The sequence below is a fragment of the Tarenaya hassleriana genome, unplaced genomic scaffold (genome assembly GCF_000463585.1).
Source record: "Tarenaya hassleriana unplaced genomic scaffold, ASM46358v1 Cleome6, whole genome shotgun sequence".
NCBI classification, from domain to species: Eukaryota; Viridiplantae; Streptophyta; class Magnoliopsida; order Brassicales; family Cleomaceae; genus Tarenaya; species Tarenaya hassleriana.
Window position 1 is genome coordinate 1747523 of NW_010968505.1, and position 22383 is coordinate 1769905.

The following is a 22383-nucleotide window of genomic DNA, read 5'->3' on the forward strand; positions in this document are numbered from 1 at the left end:
GACAAAAAAAGAAGAAAAAAAAAAGAACATAATATTTACCTTAGCTTTTTTTTATGACCCATGAAGCAGCCGCTTATATTCCTTTCACTTCTGTTTCCACTCTTCGGAGAGAGAGAGAGAGAGAGAGAGAGAGAGAGAAGAGATAGATTTTGTGAATGTGTAAGCTTTGCGAGCAGACAACGTTCATTTATAAAGGAATTTCGCAAGTGTGAATTAACGTGGGCCCCTAAGAATAAGATAAGTTTAGTAGATTGTATTTCATATTTTGTTATATGCACTGAAATGGAAAATATATTCAACTTCATTTATTTACCAAAAAATGCAAACCTTGAAACTGATTCCCTATTTCGCACTACTATACGGTATCATATTATTAGGGTTTGTTCTCCTCGTCAACCTCGTTTATTTTCTTTTTAACCTTTTGGAAATGCGATCACCAACTCCATAATAAGAGGCATGTTTCTGATTTATATCATTACATGCACATGAAGCATATTAAAGATTTAATTGCACAAGTATTTATGTAGACTGATTCGTTGCGGTTAGATCGGCTGAAAATATTACAAAAAATAAATAAATAAAATTCTACAAAAGACGGCAGAAATAGAATCAGTCAATCGCGTGAATCAGTTGTCTTGTACACCTCTATTTTCTTCACTCAAATATTCATAAAGAAAATTCTATGAAGTATTAAAATAATATATTGATTACTAACTATAATCTTAAATACTTTCAAATATATATATAAATAAAATCGTATTTAGATTTTTATCAAATATATATATACACCGACAACATAAATATAACTCTTCGTAAAAATAACTTTCCGTAGTTCTACATAATTCAAAGTCATGAAGCTGGCAATTCCGCAAAAATAAATTAAAAGTTGCGTTTCACCGAAGAACAAAAAAAAAAAAGAATATTACAGAGGAAGAAATTAATAACACATGATCTCATATAACAAATAGAATTAGAACACGAGACTTTGCTAATTGGCGGAATAATGGAACCCGATGTCTCTTTCTTATATTAGTCTTAACGATTATTAAAACAAATCCAAGATTTTTAGGTGGACCACACTACCATCACATGTTTTGACGTTATGCTAAGGAAAAAATATTGTATCTAAAATACCTTTATTTAATCAGTTCTCTAATTAATGATTGGATATTGTTATTCATTTTAAGGGTAATGTTGGAAACAAATACAACAAATACATACATGGAAAACAATAAAACGCCATTCATTTTAAAACAAAAAATTGAAACATCTAAAATTAAACAGAGGGAGTATAATTAACACACCCGATAGGTCTCTTTAGGTATATTATAAAAGTAACTTACTACAGTTTCTATCATCGAATTTGCGTAGATGTTGGATACGTTTTTCAAATTTCTATAGATAGATAGATAGATAGATAGAAAATGAAAATTTGTCATAAACCGATTAGAACCGTTGGTTATCTTATCGAGCATCCTCAATTATAATTCGTATACAAATTGGAACACCAATAATTATCTTATTATTATGAAATCGTAAAAATATAAACGATCCAAAAATCAGATCGTTAACCAAAAACCGAAATCGATCGTTTCAATAGTAGCGGTGGACTTCACTGCAAAGATATTATATTTCGGGATTCCCTTTTTTTTTTTAATCCATATGGTCTTTGCTTTGAATTCAAAATGGCACGCAAGGGCATACCCATATAAGCGATGAACCTAGGTGGCATATGTAATTAATTATCGATCAGTTTTTCCTGATTAATTACATGAAATCTTAGAAAGGTACAAGCTTTGTTTCCGACACAGTTCAACAATTGTCATCTGACACCAAAGTTAGGAATCCGAACCCAAGGCAGTGGCCGGATACGGCGAGTCAACGGAGAGATTGGGAGGCGACAGATTTGTGAGATCTGAAACGACAATATGGAAGAGGAGTTTCCTCTGATTCGGTTCGAGTAAATCCGGTTTAAACCGATTCCAGTAAACCCGGTTTACTGTTCAATCAGGTCGATTAAACACGATTTTTCGAAAAACCGAAAAATTGCATACGTGGCACAAATTTTCTGAGCTGGCTCGACATGTCACGCGCCACGTCGGATAGGTCAACGCGTTTTTTTGACCAATTAACACTGATGACAGTTATGAAACCGTTTAACAAGTTCAGTAATTACCATGTTCAATTTTGCAAGTTCGGAAATTAATAGACACCTCTACAAGTTTAGGAATTTATATTATACCAAATTACAAGTTGAGGAATTTTGAGGGTTTTTTACCTATATATAATAACATCTCTAATTTTGAGGGTTTTTTACCTATATATAATAACATCTCTAACGCGAGAATTACCATACGAACACATACACACTTGATATTCACTTGTTTAAACATTATATATAGACCCTGAACAATGAGAACGGCTTTAATTACCATGGGTTTAAGTCAATGGCGTCGAGACCGGGACGAGTTGAAGGGGTATCTTCTTAGGCGCCACGAGTCCGTACGCTCCTTCTAGATCGACCTCTTTCGGTAAAATTAACACCGTTACATGATTTGAAATATGTATATGTATCCATGCTACATACTGTGTTTGTAAAGTCCGTTTGGTTCGTTTTAGTATCATATTGTACAAACTTATATAAAATTTATATTTTTTGTAAATCAATACAAAATATAAGAGGAAATTTGTCTTCGGTCTATTTTTTAAATTATGTCATATTCAATACATAAGATATAAAATCAATTAGACAAACAAAAGTATCATGAGAGAGTTTTTTTATTTATTTATCATATTTACATAAATTTAGTGTTTTCTGCTTTTCAAATGCCTAGGTGGAGTGGATCCCATGGTGTGGTTCAAGCAGGCGATGCCCAGAAACGCATTCATACATTGGATGATGATCCAGGGAAGGCTGCCGACTAGAGATCGTTTACTTCGATGGAATATTGTGCAGATTACAACTTGTGTTCTCTGCAATGGCAAGGAGAAATCACACGAGCATTCATTTTTCTGCTGTCCATTCAGTCGGAGGTGTGGTTACGATGGGCAAGGAGAGTTTGGCGAAACCCCCCTCCGAACCTGTCTGCTATTCAGGCTTGGTTAGCTACTGTTCTGGTTGACGACGATGACAGAAGGAATATTATTGGCAGAATTCTTGTCCACGAGGTGATATACGAGTTGTGGAGAGAACGTAACAACCATTTATTCACAAACAGAACGGTGATATTGTTGTTGTAGAAATCTTTGGTTTTGCATCTGAGAGCTTAAAAATAAAAAGTTATTTACTGAAAGTTTTGTATCCACAGAACTCTTTTTGAGAAATTATTTGCTGCATATCCATTTGCGGAGACAAATCAGGTCAGTCAAGTATTTACCGTGATTCAAATTCAGGCCAATGAATTCCAAAAAAAAACTTGTCTCCTTTTTTTAGATACTTGATTTGAACTGAATAAATCTTTTGAAACCCATAAACTGACCAAACTGGTTAACTTAATATTAACTGACAAATTATGCAATTTTAGTTCAGTGACGTGGCATGCTTACGTAGCAAATTTTAATGATGTATTCGACCATGTCATATGTCCAGTTAACGGAATTTACAGAAATTTAACGTTGTTGACAGTGATGTAGAAAATTGCTAGAATTTTGAGATTTGACGTAATTATTTAACACATTTTATAATTGCGGATAGTTTTTGTCAAATTAAAAATTTGTGTAGAAAAATAGCACATTTTAATAAATTCGTGGAGCAAAATACCATGTTAATAAATTCGTTCAGGGTCAGACCGGTCGGTCCAGGTTCTAGATCGATCTATCCAGACCTGGTCCGAACCCCGGTCAAGATTTTTTTTTCTTTTCTGCCCAGACTTCAGACGGTTGGTCCAGAGGTTGGACCGGTCGGTCTAGAAGCTGTTCTTCGTCTTCTTCGCGATTTTCAGTTTTTAGATCCAATTTTTCTTGCAGATTTCGATCCGTTTTCAATCCCAATTGATATGAATTCATTACTAACCCTTCCTATGTCCTAAATCCTTGTAGAAACACTAATTTACGCCATCACGATATGAGAAATGAATCTCAGAAACTCAACTCAAACCACTCACTTCGGATTTCTGCAATATGTCATCTTGTTCGAGGTTGTGCAAGCTCCACAGGTTGTTTCACGTAATGATATTTTCTATAACTCGCCTAGGGATGTCCCTTTTTTATTTTCTGAGCTCATCTTGCCTCAAATCGACCACCCTTGCTCTCACTTTCTCTCTTTTTCGGATTGCAGGTTTCTGAGCACAAATGATCGAGTTTGCTTGTTCAAGGGATTACAATGACGGGTTTTTGCGAGCCTTTTAGCCCGAGGTCAGGTCAGGGGCAGTTCATGTCGTGCACTAGATAGGGGTGACGACTGATGGCGCGTGGGGACAAGTTGTAGTGCAATAATCGTTGCCGAAAGGTGCCAGCTCGACAGATTTTTCTGTCGCCGAGTCCAGACCGATCAGTCTAATTTTGGACCGATCGGTCCAGGTAGTGAATTTTGTTCTTTTCTCTGTTTTTCCGGTTCGTTTCATCTAGTCACTAGTCCGACCAGTGTATACATTAGACCGATTGATTTTTAGTCTGATTTCTCTTTTATCCATTTTTAGGCCTTCTTGGGAATCTTTCGATTCCAAATCCCTCTCGGGCTTATTATTCATATCCCTTTTATTTAATTATTTATTCTTTAAAATAATTAAATATTTCTTACGGGATTTGGGATATTACATATAGATTGGGTTTAAATTGTCCGGCTTAAACGTCTTCGCATTTACATTATAAATAAACATAGAATTGGAAGGTTGATCATTCAAGACATACAATCCATTCATAAGGTAACCATTACTATAATAGATATAGTCTTTGAACATAATCAGATTCTTATTCTTAATAACAAACCGACAACCATCCAAATCCAAACAGAAAATAGAAATGATGTTTCTACTTATAGCAGGCATAAAATAATAATTACTTAGTTCTATAATTAGTCCAAACGGTAAAGATAAATCATAAATGCCAATGGCAAATGCAACAACTTTTGCTCCATTCCCGACGCATAGATCCACTTCACCTCGAGTCAACGTCCTACTTCTTCTCAGACCCTACATATTTCCATAAATGTGTGAGACACATCTGATATCCAATACCCAGGATGAAGAAGTGAATATGTTAGCTTCTATAACGCAAATACCTGAAGTAAAAACTTCAATAAGCTTCTTCTTCTTCTTCAGATATTTCAGAAAAAGTTTGCAATTTCTTTTCCAATGATCAAGTTCATGGTAAAAATGGCATTCTCCTTTCTCGGATTTAGGCTTAGACTTGTTGGCAACATTTGCCCCACTTGCCTTTGCCCTTTCCCTTAGAAAGTTTCCGCCTTTTTGAACTCTTCGAAACAACGAGCATGTTCTTTTCAACTCTAAGGCTCGTCTCGGTCGTTTTCAGCATCTCATATAGTTCGATCAAGGTATTAACTATGTCATGCATATGATAGCTCATGATGAACTAATCATAGCAATCTGGAAGAAACTGGAACACAAGGTCGGTGGCCAGCTCTCTGTTAATCCTCAAGCCATAACATTCAAGTTCTTCAAGATGACCCTTCATTTTAAGAACATGAGCACTAACTGATTGCTCTGTCGTCAAATGACATGCAAGCAGATTCTTCAACGTGTTGTATTTCTCAACGCGCGCATGCTCTTGGAATATTAGCTTCAACTGCTCGAGCAGCTTAAAGGTTAACGTCCTCAAACTGTCGTTGTAGTTCTGGAGACATTGTCTCGAGCACGAGGCAAGAGACATCCATGTCGTCGCTCTGATGCTTCAACCAAGCATCCCGAGCGGCTCTCGCAGCGTTGGTCGGGGGCTCAGGAGGAAGAGCTTCTTCCAGGACGTATATCTTCTTCTCATTCTTGAGAACAATTCTCAGGGTGCGATACCAGTTCAAGAAGTTCGTCCCGATCAGCTTATCGTTCTCAAGGATAGATGGCAATGGCACGGTTGGTATAGAATCATATGTCGCCATGTCCTACAGAGATGAACAAAACAACACAATAGTCAATATCAATTAGTACATTATAAATTATAGTATAACTACTATGATGGATGGCATGATGTAAATACGAGGTAAACTCAAACTAAGAAAAATAACCCTCTAATAATTTTTTTAGTACGCTAAAATCCATATTTCCATATTTCAATGTGACTCTTAGATCCTTTATGGGAAGGTAGTGATGAGGACATCAACCAAGACATGGACAGTGACAAACAAAACCCGGACGAGAAGCAAGACGATGCCATAGACGCTATATGAGGAGAAGAAGTGGACACCGAGCTTACCATGTCAACCATTCCCATACCTCCCCTCACAAGAAAAAGCACTCGGAACCTATGTTCAAAGATCAATGCATATGTCAAAGATCAATGGTTGATCAAAACATCCGACAAGGGGCTAGACAATGCAAAGGACACGATAGCGGCAATAAACACAAAACATCGCAATGTTTTGGAGTTTGTGTTGTCCAATACTTAAGATTTCGTAGACTAACACGTGGACTATTAAGGAGATATTTGAAGATTGTAATCTCAATAAATGGACTGAATATCCAAGTCCAAAGAACCAAAAATATTCTGCACAAGTCCAAGAAGATACCAAATCATTGGAGAGGATATGGTGCTACCTTTGTACCAAATTTCGGCCAGTCTTTATCAAGCATGAATTTGGGAAGCTTTCTACATCATTTCAATCTCATGAAGACCTTCTTTAAGCTTCTTAACCATTGCAAGACGTTGGTCTTCCATTCCTACCAACTTTCCACTAATTCCTTACTTTATGGTGTTTGTTTCCATTACATTTCTTTAGTATTTTTTTAGCTCGTCCTTATGCACGAATTTCCCTTGCTTTCTTTTGTGTTTCTAGCCTATTTAAAGGTTTTTTATGTCAAGAATGACCAGATTTTGAATTGATAAGAAATCGAGTTGTATTTTGCTTCTTCTTCTTAGAGTGTCCGAGAGTATCGCCTTCTATGCATATATGTGTGTGTGTCACCCTTGTGCAAGGTCAAAACATGGTGGATTCAAGGTAGGTTTGGCTCCTTTGAATCCTCTTTTATACCCTTATCTTCCATCAAAAATTGGGGATCATCCGAGTGCCCTTTGGCCTGGAACTTCCCTTCCATCTATCACCTAAACCGAGTGCTCTCTAGTGCTCTGTTTTAGTCCGACTTATGGGTTGAGTTCGAAGGACTCTGTGACAACCCAGAGTACTGTAGGAGGGCGGGGAGTGATCGCCGGTGCAGAGGCACGGACAAGGAGCGGTTCCTGACGAGCTTCTGGGTAGGGGGTACAGGGATGAATCGAACACACCGGAATGAGGGACTATACGGTCTAAGATAACATAAAAGAATTAGTTGAGCTACTCATAGCAACAAGGTGCACCTACCTTTTTGGTTGACTATCCCGAGAGAACTCCAAAGTTAAGCGTGCTGACTCTGGAGCAATCTCAGAATGGGTGACCTACTGGGAAGTGTCTCGGTATGCGTGCGAGTGAGGACAAAACACGCTGAAAGGTCCCGGGTTGCTGTGTGGGGGCAGTTTCGACAATTCATAGCGGCCTCGGGTCGTTACAGATGGTATCAGAGCCGGTACTCTCCCAGTACGGTGAGGTTCGAGGATGAACCAGGCAGAAGCTGGTGGGTCTGTGACAACCCAGAGTACCGTAGGAGGGCGGGGAGTGATCGCCGGTGCAGAGGCACGGACAAGGAGCGGCTCCTGACGAGCTTCTAGGTAGGGGTACAGGGATGAATCGAACACACCGGAATGAGAGAGATCCGAGGGCTGTATAGGTATGGGATTATACGGTCTAAGATAACATAAAAGAATTAGTTGAGCTACTCATAGCAACAAGGTGCACCTACCTTTTTGGTTGACTATCCCGAGAGAACTCCAAAGTTAAGCGTGGTGACTCTGGAGCAATCTCAGGATGGGTGACCTACTGGGAAGTGTCTCGGTATGCGTGCGAGTGAGGACAAAACACGCTGAAAGGTCCCGGGTTGCTGTGTGGGGGCAGTTTCGACAATTCGTAGCGGCCTCAGGTCGTTACAGACTCCGAGTGCCTTTTGGCCTGGATATCCTCTTGAAATCTAACCATAAGAATATCTTAGTGAGTACCCAACAATCCCCTGGTTTCTAGCTTGTTGTATTCGTTGTCCAAAAGGCAACATAAAACACACACTTACAAATCGCAAATCACCAAAGGAAACGAGTGAGACTTCCTTGGCTCCGTGCGTGTATCAGATAGTATCATTATACTACCGCATATTTCTAGTCCCATCTATACTGTTAGGTCCAAGTCTGACTTGATAACCCAACTCAAGCCAAACTATTTTCGAGCATATGAGAACCACCATTTCTCTATCTTGTCTCACCAAGATTGTCCGGTATGCTCAGCTTTGGCATGACCCATACACAAATGATCGAAGTATTAACGAGTGCTTGAAGCATGGATGGTATTAGCTTGAAATTACAATGAGGGATTCTTTCGTTATCAAGAAGCAACATATTACGTTCAAGAAATCAGAACTATCATTTCTCATCCTTGTCTCACTTAAATAATTTGGTATGCACAGTTTTGGCATGTCCCATACACGAATTACCAAGGTCTTGGCAAGAACTCTACTTGTAGTAGCTCTTTTCTCGATTGATAAAATAATATAACCAATATACTTTTCATCAGACTTGTTACTTAGCTCGAATAGACCATCTATTCAGCTTAGTAATCTCAGTCCCGAAACTCCCACTCAATCAAGTAATTCTTATACTTGATTAATTTCTATGCACCTAATTCATGTAGACCCTCTACATAATTAAATCATAGGCCAAAATTATCATGATCAACTCAGTCAAGTAACCATTACTTAAGCGAATCGAATTCAGAAAACGTGAAAATCCGATAAACAGTTTTTGGTCCGGTCCGGACCACAACTGAGCCCGCTAGACCAAATCACAAGTGAATGCGGATGGTCAGCTCGGACCAAAGAAGAAGTGTCGGAGTCTCCAGGGTTGGTCCGGTCCAGACCAAGACTTGGTCCACCGGACCAGGACCCAAGACGCAGCTCCTTCTTATAGGGACTAGAGTTTAGTCCGCTCAAACTGATGTAGGTGGTCTGGGATGGACTAACATTTGGTCAGGGTTGAACCAACTTTCTCAGTTCGACGGTCACTCAACTCATACCAACTTTTGGTAATCTGTTGTTATGTGCTTGGTTTGGTCGGACCAACACTTGGTATGTCAGACCAGACACTCACGGACCAAAACGAAGCTCGTCGGACCAACTGATGTCTGGTTCGTAGAACCAACATTTTGGTCCGTCGGACGAAGACTGTTTTGGTTCAAACTTGTCCTAGTCAAAGTCCAAACTTGCGGTCTGGGACTGACCAACTCTTGGTCTGCCGGACTGTGGGATTCTGGGTAGAGAATGAGAACGAAGTTTTTTTCACTCAATCTGATTTTGAACTCTATTCGAATCCATTTTTTGCTTCGTTTTCTCGAGTTGACTCATGATACAAGCCTCTGCACATCCATGTAAAGTTATACAACAAAACCTACCATAGATTTTCAATTATATCACAACTTCTACATGGATCAAAACCAAAGAAAATCTAAGTTTGAACACTTTCAAACTCCCTCAAGAGTGATCGTTCTTCACCGAAACCAAGAACCGAGCTCCGATACCCCTACTGGTCATGCGGGATCCTCAATCATCGGTTCAAAAACTGTTCTGAATCTGGTCCATGGGTTTGTACAGTGGAAATAACGTTCAAAACTATTTTGAACGACCCACGGACCAATCGTGTCTGATGAAGATTTTCAATGGGAGAAAACTAACCTTTGAATCCATTGGATTCACAATCCGATTACAGCTAGTTGATCACAACCTAGGTGTCGAAGAAGCCAACACCCTCTTGAGATATCCACACCTTGGGATGGTTTCCAACACTTGGAAACTTGTTTGCTAGAGCTCGAAGAGATCAAATTTCTTGTATGAATGTTCAAGAACACTTGGGAGAGTCTCTCTCTCTCGAAACCTTTCCCAAAGTCTGAGAATGAGTGTGAGAGAGTCTGGTACTGTTCTCACCGACTTCCCACCAAGAAAAGGAGAGAAAAACGCACTTTTGCCTGTCTGGAGCCTTGGTCTGGGGTTGACCAACTTTTGGTCCGTCGAACCAAGCATCTCTTGCCGACACTTGCCTACATTGTCAGGTCTGTCAGACCAAGAATCTGGTCTGCTAGACTAGGATAGGTCCGAGCTATAGGCACAAGTATTCATCCAATGAATTCATCATAACATACAAGTTTTCATATCGTGCGATATGTTGGCACGACCTGAATAGTTCACAATCGTCCTTGGATCAGGTATGCGGTTTTGCGCAGTGGAAATGTCATTCAAAACCGATTTGAACAATCCAAGGACCAAACACGTTCGATGAAGAGTTTCAAGAGAGAAAACTGACCTTTGAATCCCTTGGATTCACAATCAGATTGTAGGTTGTTGATCACAGTTTAGGTGAAGAAGCCAACACCCTCTTGAAGTATCCACACCTTGGAATGGATTCCAACACTTGGAATCAATCTTGCTAGAGCCTTAGAGATCAAATCTCTTGTGTATGAAGTTCAAGAACACTTCTTGAACTCTCTTTCTCTTGGGAGAGTTTATCTCTCTCTCTCTCTAGAACACCCCCAGAGGTTTGAGAGTTGAGATCTAAACTATTGATGGCATTCCCCACCTGCATTTTACCAAAAAAACATGGGAAAATCGCGAAAAAAGGTAGTCAACTGACACCTGGTCCGTTTGATCTAGGTCCAGACCATTCGGACCAAGTGGTCTTTCTCCTATTATGTCGATAGTCCGTTCGTTCGGTCCAGGTCCGGTCTGTTCAGACCACAAGACTCAGTTCATTCGGTTCAGACCTGGACCATTCGGATTGGCCCTCTAGAACAAAGTTTCACGTGTCATCAAATGACGCGTGCAGACGTCACTACGTCTGGACCGTTCGGTCTAGCGAGTAGACCGGTCGGTCCAGGCATACACAGTTTGCAGAATGAGAACCGTGGCGACTGAGTCAGACCGGTCAGTCCAACGATTGGACAGATCGGTCTGGCCCCTTGGAGAAATTCCAAATTTCTCCGTTCTGACTTTACGTACATACACATCCATCCGGTATGTGTGTGACCCTTTAGACTCCTCCGAAGACGGCTATAAACCCGAGATCCAATCTCGTTTTACAAATCATAAGCGGTCTCTAGCAAGACATTATGATTACCATATCAGATAAAATTAGATGTGATCTAACCGAAAAGCCACTGATAGCTCAAACATGATCCTCTTTGTCACACGATATCATAAATCGAAACATATTTCGATTGCTTTCTCATATCCTGAGTAGACTGTAAGAAATAGATGACATTCATCTATAATGTGGCCACACATTTCAACAGTCCTACTCCTACGACGGGCCTAACGATATCTCCCTCTTTCGAGAGGAAAAACGTTCCATCTTGACTATCTACTATCCACTACATGACTCGTAATATACCTGAGTCAGGTCGTTATAATCATTCGGTTAAGGACGACATTTGACGCAGTCAAATACCATAGATATCTCAGGTCAAAGGATCCAAAGTAGACCATCAAGTGAGATTCTAGTCATGGATAAATCCAAACGACAATCACGCGAGTCATCCAGCCACTTGTTCTAAACAAATACCCATGATCGAGATTCATATCCAATACGCATGATCATCCCTATGATCATCTATCACGCCTCATGTTAGTCTTAATTCATCATTGCTCCCATAATGTCAAGCGATTAAGGAATTTAGGTGTTGGAGAGAACTATTTTGGTGCTGGTAATGTCATTAATTTCTGTTGTTGATTGTTGAGGGCTTTCATCATTTCAAATTTCAATGATGGGAAATGAGAAGAGTACGAACTTACGTCGCTTTGTGCTCTTCCTATAATGCATTCATCCAATGAATTCATCACAACAGTACAAGTTCTCATATTATATGATCATCACAGAGCTCCAGAACCATCACGATTGTGACGCCTGTAACCCGTATCCCGCATTACGAGTTGCATCACATGGACGACTAAAATAAAAATACGATTCCCAAAAATCCGCGGGAATTTAAAATTTTTCTTTTCAGTGTTAGCAGAAGGAAAGCATTCATACATATGATACATTATTTCCAGTTATAATTATACATACATGGGTGGTAGGATGGCATTACTACATACCACAAAAGTCTATCACCGATATAACACAAAAACGTTTCCCAAAAATATAAGTGTATCATAAGTACATAATTATACAAGATCGACAGTGATAGACTGCTCAAGTCTCCGTTGTCCGATCCACGGCTATTGCTGCTCACGACTTGAAACGTTGCGTAACAACTGTTAAACTAATTGCTTACAGAGTGAACTCGGGCGTAACCTGGAGTTCTATTCTCATGGAATCAGGGAAAGCAATACATACATACATATATATATATATATATATATATATATATATATATATATATATATATATCCTAATAATCTGATAGGCATGAATCGAAACATAGAATTCACGAGAATCACGTCAGCAATCACAATCAAGTCCGTACGACAAGTCACAGGATGTAGTCCGTCAAATCGTCTCTACGCACCTCATGTATAGGTAATATATTCCCTATGTGCATAGCACAACCACCTCTCTCCTCGGAATCCATCTACTCCATAATCACATGGATCCGGTATAAATATATTTTTCTCCGCCCGAACATATCAACCTACCCTAGCATCGATGACACCTCTCGATACTAGGCGTGTCACCTCACTCCGGCATTGATGTCACCTCTCAACACCGAAGTTCACCAGACGTCGGCTACAACCGACGCCATCGACTATAACGGGAGAGCCAGTCGCTGCAACTCCCCCTCACCAAAATCTGTCGCGGAAATACTTGTCAGGTTCGTATCCAAACCTGGAGAGTAAGTCCATACCACCTTCTCTGGAGACCCAATCTACCCGAATCTCAAGTATGTGTAATGCCTAATCCTCGGGAGAATCATATCCCGAAATCTGTTCCATTGCTAACGGATACGTTGGCACGGTTACCAAGAACCATATTTCCTCATCACGCAATAGCACCGACTACAATCGGCTATCCACACAAGTCATCGGGGTGTCCATAACTGTCCTATTGTTCGGACGTTGACGCGATTATGTCGGCGCCTCAATCATAGTCATATCCTATATGGGTAGCATCCGACTCGGATCGGATGTCACATGGATGGAATGCAATCTCGCACTCATCATGTTTTCAATCACATACATCATTCTCTACAATCACGCGCTAGACATTAACTCGAATCCTTTCGAATTAATATTAATGTCATATCAGCTATCCCAATCACACACGTTCATATAGTTTATTTACTATACATGTATTTTCACTTGCATAGTCTTTTAATTATCTTCATAATCATCTATATAATTCTTTTCCTTTTATCAAGTTAAACTACCGAGTTGTACCTCTGGTTTGACCTACCTGGTCCCGATCCGCCCAGATAATCAGTTCGGTTCATTCCGTGGTATTTAAGCTTATCTGTTTAATTATTTTGGGTGCAGACTACGTATGGTCCTATCTGACCCGTATTTTCAGTCTACTTCTACATTTCTCTCTTTTTCACCAAATTCACACGAACACACATGATTTGCTATGGTAATTTACCAAAAATTCTTTTTTCAATAAGAGCATGAATCAAACATCAATCAATCATGAAACACTCGAAACTCAAACCCCATGTCAATAGACTTCCGAATTAAACTCGAATTCACTCACCTCAGATTATACTTGCGGATTGCGGGTTGCGAGTTGCGAATTGGGTGATGGGTAGGGAACTTCCTAGAGCTCCTCTGGGTCTATAGAAGTCAAATGGAGTATTAAAGTTTTTTTTAACAACACGATCGATCGATCGTCATTCGACGATCGGTCAATCGTGTGTCGTCTTCTTCGTTTTTCAGCACGTGACACGATCGTGCAATCATTCGGGAGTGATGGGTCGATCGTGTGCACGATCGATCGTGCTTCGGCGATCGGTCGATCGGCGTGTCTGTAAATCAGAAATACTCCGATTTACTTGTCGATTTCTTCCAATTCTCATGCCAAATTCATCCAGACTCTTAACCCATCACTTCTATGTTTATATTTTGCCCAGAAACACCAATTTCTACAATTCCAAAACGAACCCGAAATCTGCTAAACCAAAAATAAGTTACTCACAGAATTCCGACGGTGTTCCGACGGTTGTTCTCGGAGCAAGGGAGGCTGGTGGTGGTGTTTTGGAGGTGTAGAAGCTTGGTTCTCCGACAACGTCACAACAGCTCCTCGGCCCTTCTCCCTCTCTGTCTCTCGGTCTCTCTTTCTCAGTCTCTCTTCACACCGAGTAGAGGTAACGAAGACTCATTTTATGAACGAAAATTTGGCTATGTGTGGGGCTGCCAGAGACAGGAGTGCGGAATTGGTCGAGGCGGCGTAGAAATTTCATCCGCTGGTCGTCGCTGTCACTCTGTTTTTCGACCGACGATCACGCCATCGTTGTGTCGCGATCGGTCAATTGTGTTTGTTCACGATTGGTCGATCACCTCTGGATGATCGATCGATCGCCCCTTTTTAAAAAAAATATCGGTTTGTTACAATGATAATCATATAGCACCAAAAGCATCAGTGCTACTGAGTAACGTGATTGAAGATCTTCTTTGTGAAGCAAGAAGTTTGGTCAATGATCCGAAAAAAGGAAGACGTTGGCAAAGAGAACTGAACATCGACGATCAAAGCAGAGGTAAATTGCCTTTGCTCTCGGTGTGTTTCTTGGTTAGTCGCAGGCTTAGGAGTCCTATTTTGATTGGGGGAGGAAGAGAGCCTTCGGTGTTACTCATGGAAATAAATCAATCTTGGTATAAAGAGATCGATCTTGGAAGATTTTCTGGCTCTATAGTCTGAGGTACCAGACGAGGGGACATGACAAGATCTTCATACCGACGATGAAGATGCAGGTAAGTTGTACTTCCCTTAGTATTATTCTTTGATTATAGATTCGGAAAGATCGAAGGTCGGGGTCTTCAGCTAGATTGATTCAGGCAAGAATCAGGTCTCGTGGCTGCTCAGATAGGTGACAGGGCATCGAGATTCTGTTTTGTCAAAGAAAAGTGAGGTAGCAGGGACGTAGTGCTCGACGTTTCAAATAGGAAACATGTCCGACTGTGACGGAGCTACGACAGAAGAATCTCAGGTTCGGAGGTCAGGTTGGTCACTACGAACAAGTTGTGGTTGTTCACGATGATATAGAAAAGGTTATCCGATCATCACCGTGGGGTAAGGCTCGGTCGGTTGTGATTGATGTAGTAGTTATCTCTGGTATGAGATGGATGTTCTCGACGATCAGATTTTCAACCGAAGAGGTAAGGCTCGATCGGTGTTGACTGAGTGAGGTACGTGGTTCTCGACCTCTAAAATTCTTGGTTTATAATTTTGTCTTCGGATTGATTATCTAGTTATTTGGTGCTGCAAGTTTTATGTTTGAAAATTGTGGCAGTTGCATTTCTGATTTGAAGTTGTAGGTTGTTTGATTCACCTTCGAGAAGAGAGAGTTCTCCTCCAGGTGGAGTCGAGTAGGTCTCCTCGATGGTATCGTGAGGAGTGTGGTGTCATCTTCGCTTTTGGGCTAGCAAGCGAGGTGGAGCCGATGGTAGCCGGCATGACGGATCTCTTTACGGAGTCCATTTTTGGATCCAGTAAGCCGAAAGATACTTTGGAGTTATTAGGGGCTGCTAACGATTTGTTAGGGACTGTTGGGCGGTAATATACACTAAGGATTCACTTTCAGGAAGGTGAACCCTCCACTTCGCTCAGAGGGTTTGCTTTTAGGGTTAATTAAAAACTCTTTCTTCTTCATTATTTTATGTTTCCTGGGTATGACATTTTGTTTTCGATAGAGGCAAGAGAGAGAGCCATAGAAGAGAAGAGAGACACTGGCGAGGACGATCAGTGATGGAGGATGGCGTCGGCCGGTTTAGAGCGTCGAAGATCCTCAGGTAGTGTTATTCCTTGTCTTGTGTCGTATCTTTTCTTTCGATTTCTTTCTGGGAGTTGAACCGTCGAGCCTTGGGATTATCGAGGTCGCCGGAATTCGCTATGAACGGTGGTTCATAGTGTATCGCCAGTACCGTCCTGTCGAGATGTAGGCCCGACCTCTGCTCGACTGAATTCGTAAAAACTTCGTTTTGTTCTTTCGTTTTCTATTTATGTTCTTGCGAGGTTCAAATAGGTTAATAGAATTTAGTTCGGAGAGAACGGAAAGAACGACATTATTTACAAGAGTAATAGTATTTATTCATTTTTTCAAGTTAAATCAAATTAAATGTTATTTATCATTTTTATTTCATGAATTTTAATAATAATTGTGTTATGTTTCGTTTGACAAAATTAACTATTCAAACCTTTATTTTCGCCGTTATTATTAACGATACTCTCTATCGTATCCGCAGTTTTTACTTATATAACATTTTTAACCGATTGGTATGAAAACCATGTTGCCGTCAATTCGGTCACTGCACAACTATTTGTAGTGTTGTTAATAAAAAAAATAACAAATTTAAAAACTTAAAATTATTGTCATCGTCCACAATGAAAACAAAGTTGATGTCGGTGTCTTTTGATTTGCCAAGTGAATCAATGGATCACGTGGTCTTTATCGTTTTGGCTTTTCTTTCCAAAATCCAAAGACAACTCCTACTTCTTTCACTTTGGATAAATATTAAAAATTCGTAATATATGTAAATGACCGTACAAAAATATTACCAAAAGGTAATATAAATATTAGAATTCATAATAGCAAAAGAAAAATAAACTAAAAGAGATTGAAAGTTAAATAGTAAATCATCGGAAGGTGAGCACTAGAAATTGTATGCAATGTGGGTCGCAAGTGTTCGATGTTGGATGGCAAGAGACACTAAAGTCTACCTTTACGTAATTTTCCTATCAGATTCTCGAAAACATTCGTTCCTTTGGTGCGAACCACTATATATACTATTTCTTATAAATGTCCGGGGTACATTTCAGCATGTCATTTTCCAATTCTTCATATTTTTTTTTTCTCGAGTTTTCAGTATATAAACTATATATATAGATATATATATTCGATATTTGATTCCAATCCATAATACGATTGAAATTATTTCTCAATAGTATATTCACATGGTTTAAAGGAAACCAATGCTTTATTTAGTTGGCATGTTCAGGTTCAGTACCAAGGAACATGCCTGCCCTAAGTGCATATTATAAACCACACCAACTTTAGAATATATATATATATATATTCAAGACCGTGCAAACCGGTTTTCGGTTAAGACCACTGAGTGAGGACCGGTACAAGCTGAAGCGGTACTGAACATGCCTGCCCTAAGTGCATATTATAAACCACACCAACTTTAGAATATATATATATATTCAACAAACCGTGCAAACCGGTTTTCGGTTAAGACAACTGAGTGAGGACCGGTACAAGCTGAAGCGGTACTCTCTTGGAGATGACGATACCAAATGATTCTTCAAGATCAACGTCTTCGATCCTCATTCCATCGGGAAGCTTCCAATCAAATCGGTAAAGAAGATTCATAAGAGATAACTGTACCAAAGCCATACCCAATCCTAAACCGGGACACATCCTCCTCCCACCACCGAATGGTATCAGCTCGTAGCTCTGACCTTTGTAGTCTATTTTGTTATCCATAAACCTCTCAGGAATAAAACTGTCAGGATCTTTCCATACATCGGGATCGCGATGGACGGCCCATGCATTGATCTGGATTCGGGTTTTCTTCGGGATTTCATAGCCGTTGATCTTCATATCGCTCATTGCTTCTCTTGCGATCAAAAGCGGTACAACAGGACTCATTCGAAGTGTTTCTTTTATTACCGATTTCAGATAGTCGAGATGTTCCATGTCTTCTTCGGTGATGTTGTCTTTGTCCGTCACACGTTCTCTGATTTCGTCTTGCACTTTCTCCATAACTCTAGGGTTTCTGATCAAATGTGTCATTGCCCATGTCACGGTTTGGGCTGAAGTATCTATCCCGGCCAGGAGTATGTTCTACAAATCGAAACCAAAACACTAATTAATGCTTCATATGATAATTCTGATAAATAAGAGAGAGAAGAAACTTTGTTCTTTACCACAAGGATGGCTTTGATGTGGTCTCGAGTAAGCGTGAACTCCCCGAATCTGACTTGTTCCCTCTCCATCTTGAGAAGCAAATCGATGATATCTTCTTGTCCATCTTTGTTCTCACGTCCTAGATGAAGTTTGATCGCTTCTTCGTAAAAGTCATCGAGTTCGTGAAAAACCCTCTCGCATTTGGCGTGTAATCCCGTGAACCTATCGATGATCCAACCGAAATACGGGAAAAAATCCGCTGCCGGAAAACTCCCAAACACCTCCATGGCTCGGAAAACTACTTCCTCGTACTTGTCCTCGAGATTACTCCCTCTAAGATTCATACCGAAACCAACCCTACATATCACACTTCCCGACAATCTCATCAACTCCCGGTTAAAGTTAACCGGAGTTTCGGACAGACCCGATTGCTTGAGGAAGCTGACGAAGGAAGCGACTTCTTCTTGCCTTATGTGTCGAAAAGATTGGACCCTTTTCGAGCTGTAGAGTTCGACAACGCTCGTCTTTCGTAGATCTCTCCAGTAATCGCTGTACGGCGAAAAGCCGAGATCTTTGTTGTCATAAGTGAGTCTCGAGGAATAAGTCATCACGGGACGAGAGCAACAATCCAGGTCGTGCGTTTTAAGAAGCTCTTTCACGGTCTCTCGGGATGATGCCACGACCATCGGCACACTTCCTAGTTTTAGGTACGTGATCGGACCGTACTTCTTCGACAGCGTCGTCAGAGAAAGGTGAGGTCTCGGTCCAAGCTGATGCAGATTTCCTATTATGGGAAGGCCTCTTGGTCCGGGAGGGAAGTTTCTTTTGCGTTTTCTCATCTTCTTCTCGACGAGAATCAAGCTGAACACCATGCACAGAATGACGATCCACCAACTCATCCTTTTTTGCGACCTAGTTTAAAAAGGATCATTATTATTATTATTGCTATTGTTATTGTTATTGTTGTTATTATTATTATTTATCAAGACTTTGTTTTGTAAAAGGCATTCCAATGAATGGCAAAACATGTCCACAAAAGAAAAAAGGGATGGTTCGACTCACAATCTCTACTCTAGGATATGAACAAACACTTCCAAACATTAGTCCAAACGATACATAAAATTTCAACATAAATAAAAATATTAACTAGTCTAAAAAAATAATATTTACATATGTTAAGTGTACCTATAAAAGTTACAAGAACATGCTCAACTTTTTTCATGGACATGAGACAAAGGTCTTATTTTATATACACGAAATTTAGAACTGGCCTTACTGTATATTAGTAAAAAATATAAATAACAGATCATAGTATAATTCATTATAATTAAGATAAATTTCTATTTATTGCAAAAACTAGTGTAAAATTTTAATTTTAATCTAAATAACAAATTTTAATTTTAATGGTAATAATAGTTTAATTTTTAAAAAATATATATTTTAACATTACAATCTAAAACTCTAACATATAGTTTAAACCCTAACATATAGTTAAAAAAAATTAGTTCGATAATAATATGAAAAAAATTTGTTATTTGAAACTCCTTATTACATCGACTATAACAATATTCACTCATACAGACAAGTCCTCTAAACTATGACATAAATCCATGATTTTTGGAGAAACATCAACCCAAAAAGGAATATAAATATCAAAGTTATTTGTTTATGAGCATGAATATCAAAGATAGCTATTAATTAAACTGAAGGATCAAGAGAGTAAGAGAAATTACCTAACCGGCTTTATATTTTTTTTTTATTTTTTGCACCAATTTTTGGGGCGGAGAGAGAGAGAGAGAGAGAGAGAGAGAGAGAGAGAGAGAGAGAGAGAGAGAGAGAGAGCAAAGTTAGATTTTGTGAACGTGTAAGGTTTGTGAGCAGACAACGTTCATTTATACAGAAATGCCGCGTGTGAATAATGTGGGCCCCCTACGGATAAGATAAGTTTAGTAGATTGTATTTTCATATTGTGTTATAGAGAAATAGGTGGAGAATCATTGGATTTCATATTATTCAACATAGAACATTATAATATTTATATTAAAAAACGGAATCATAAAATATCTTATTTAATAAATATAAATATCTAAAATATAAAAACAAAACCAAATCTAAATATTACGTAATTACGTAATCTTTTCAAATATTCTCCATATCTCTTTATATGCCCCCTCAAACTTAAGGAGATGAGAAATAACTGTTTGAGGTTGAATTCTCAAAATAATAGCGGGATTTGATAATCAAACTAGGATAAATAATGGATTATTGGCAGATCTGAAAAGTCCGGTGTGATGCAGAAGCGTGGTGTAGATGCACGGTGATGAAGATGAGTAACACGACAATAATGTCGACGGCACAAAATGTGCGGTGGTTTAGAGGCTATGCCGAAAAAAAAGAAAAGTGGTGCAAATGCGTGCGGCTAAAGCCGAAAAAAAAAGAAAAAAGAAGGTGGCGCAAATCTGTGGATCGACTATCGGAGTATTCCGATCGGAGAGGCTAAAAGCCGGATTTAAAGATCGCACAATGGTTAGGGTTGACGTCAATAAATGAACGTCGTCAGAAAAAAAGAGTAGCACATTGGCTAGGGTTGACAGTGATAAATACCGCCGTCGGAAAAAAAAAACTAGAAAAAAAAAACAAAATGAATGCAAGACGAATGTCGTTGAATTCTCAAAATAATAGCGGAATAAACACATCGGCTATAAACGAAAAAAAAACTAGAAAAAAAAATAAAATGAATGGAAGACGACACTCAAGGTGATGATACTATTGGAGTTAGTATATAATCGTCATCTTCATCGTCGTTTTCGGATTCAATGAACATTGTTGATAAGAAAAAAAAAATTAGAACAAAAATCAGGCTCTGATACCATAATAAAGAAATAGGTGGAGAATCATTGGATTTCACATTATTCAACATAGAACATTACAACATTTATAGTAGAAAACGAAATCACAAAATATCTTATTTAATAAATATAAATATCTAAAATATAAAAACAAAACAAAATCTAAATATTACGTAATTACGTAATGTTTTCAAATATTCTCCATATCTCTTTATATTCTGTACTGAAATGGAAAATATATTCCACTTCATTAACCTAAACAAAAACGGAAAATCTCGCATTTATTTAATTTCTTCTCCAAAAAAATGTTTAAAATAACATTTATGTCGTTTTAAAGAAGATATGCCAAAGGGGCTGTCCCATGCATTGACAAAGCTCTGTTGAATTTTGTAATCTATCTTCTCAAGCTGTCTGCCTAATTCAATAAAATATTAAATTTGAAGGGGGAAACATACACACGTCGGTCCATCGGTTATATCACCTTATTGTTTGCATTTCAATAATCTTTCTCACAAGAAAATGGAAATATATATGAACAGTAGTGGCGATGCATTTCTTTTGGTCCAAACTAGAAATCTCGGCCGAACTTCCAAATCAATAAAGGTGTTTAAAACATAAATTCAAGCTAACCGAATCAAAAGGCTTCCGCCCACTTCTTGCTTATCGAAATAATGATGGGAAATAAAGAAAATTTACGTTTTTATTAAAGTTTTTATGTATTTTAGATTTGTTTATTTATATAATTTTTCTGCGATTGTATTTCTAATATGGATCCGCTCATTAGATGGCTAGCTTCAAACGCCTAGGGCATTCTAGAGACAGGTTCATATGGAATGGCTAAGACTGTTTCATTCACTCACTCTTGTACGAATCTATTAGACTGTTTCGTTTTGTTGGTTAGTGGTGAGATTATTTGACTTTTGTGTTTGTCTTCTAGTGTAATAAACCTAATAATTAAAAAAAATGTATTATTTAATTGAACAATTATCTAGATATCCATCGTTATGGGAAGCTAAATATCTAGATGTTTATATGTATACCAATCAATCAATCTCTCCACCGACCATGCGAGCATCCATCGTTATCGGAAGCTAAATCGCCATATCTAATGCTTGGCCCCACTGCTCAATAACAAAATAACTCAATTTCCCCGTAAAAAAAAAAGCAGTCCAAGTATATACACATATATATATATATATAGACATATAATTATGAACTTCAAAACGGACTAAATGAGGGGCGTTTGAT

At 38.9% G+C, this 22383-nt stretch overlaps 1 protein-coding gene across 1 annotated transcript; it reads right to left on the bottom strand.

Moving 5' to 3' along the window:
- Nucleotides 1-17527: 17527 nt before the first annotated feature.
- Nucleotides 17528-20062, bottom strand: LOC104799039 (cytochrome P450 71B11-like). Its single transcript, XM_019200763.1, has 3 exons — nt 20020-20062; nt 18307-19198; nt 17528-18223 (listed from the first exon to the last, which is right to left on the bottom strand). Exons 2-3 carry the CDS (start codon nt 19183-19185, stop codon nt 17609-17611), a joined length of 1494 nt encoding a protein of 497 aa, XP_019056308.1. The 5' UTR covers nt 19186-19198; nt 20020-20062; the 3' UTR covers nt 17528-17608.
- Nucleotides 20063-22383: the final 2321 nt, after the last annotated feature.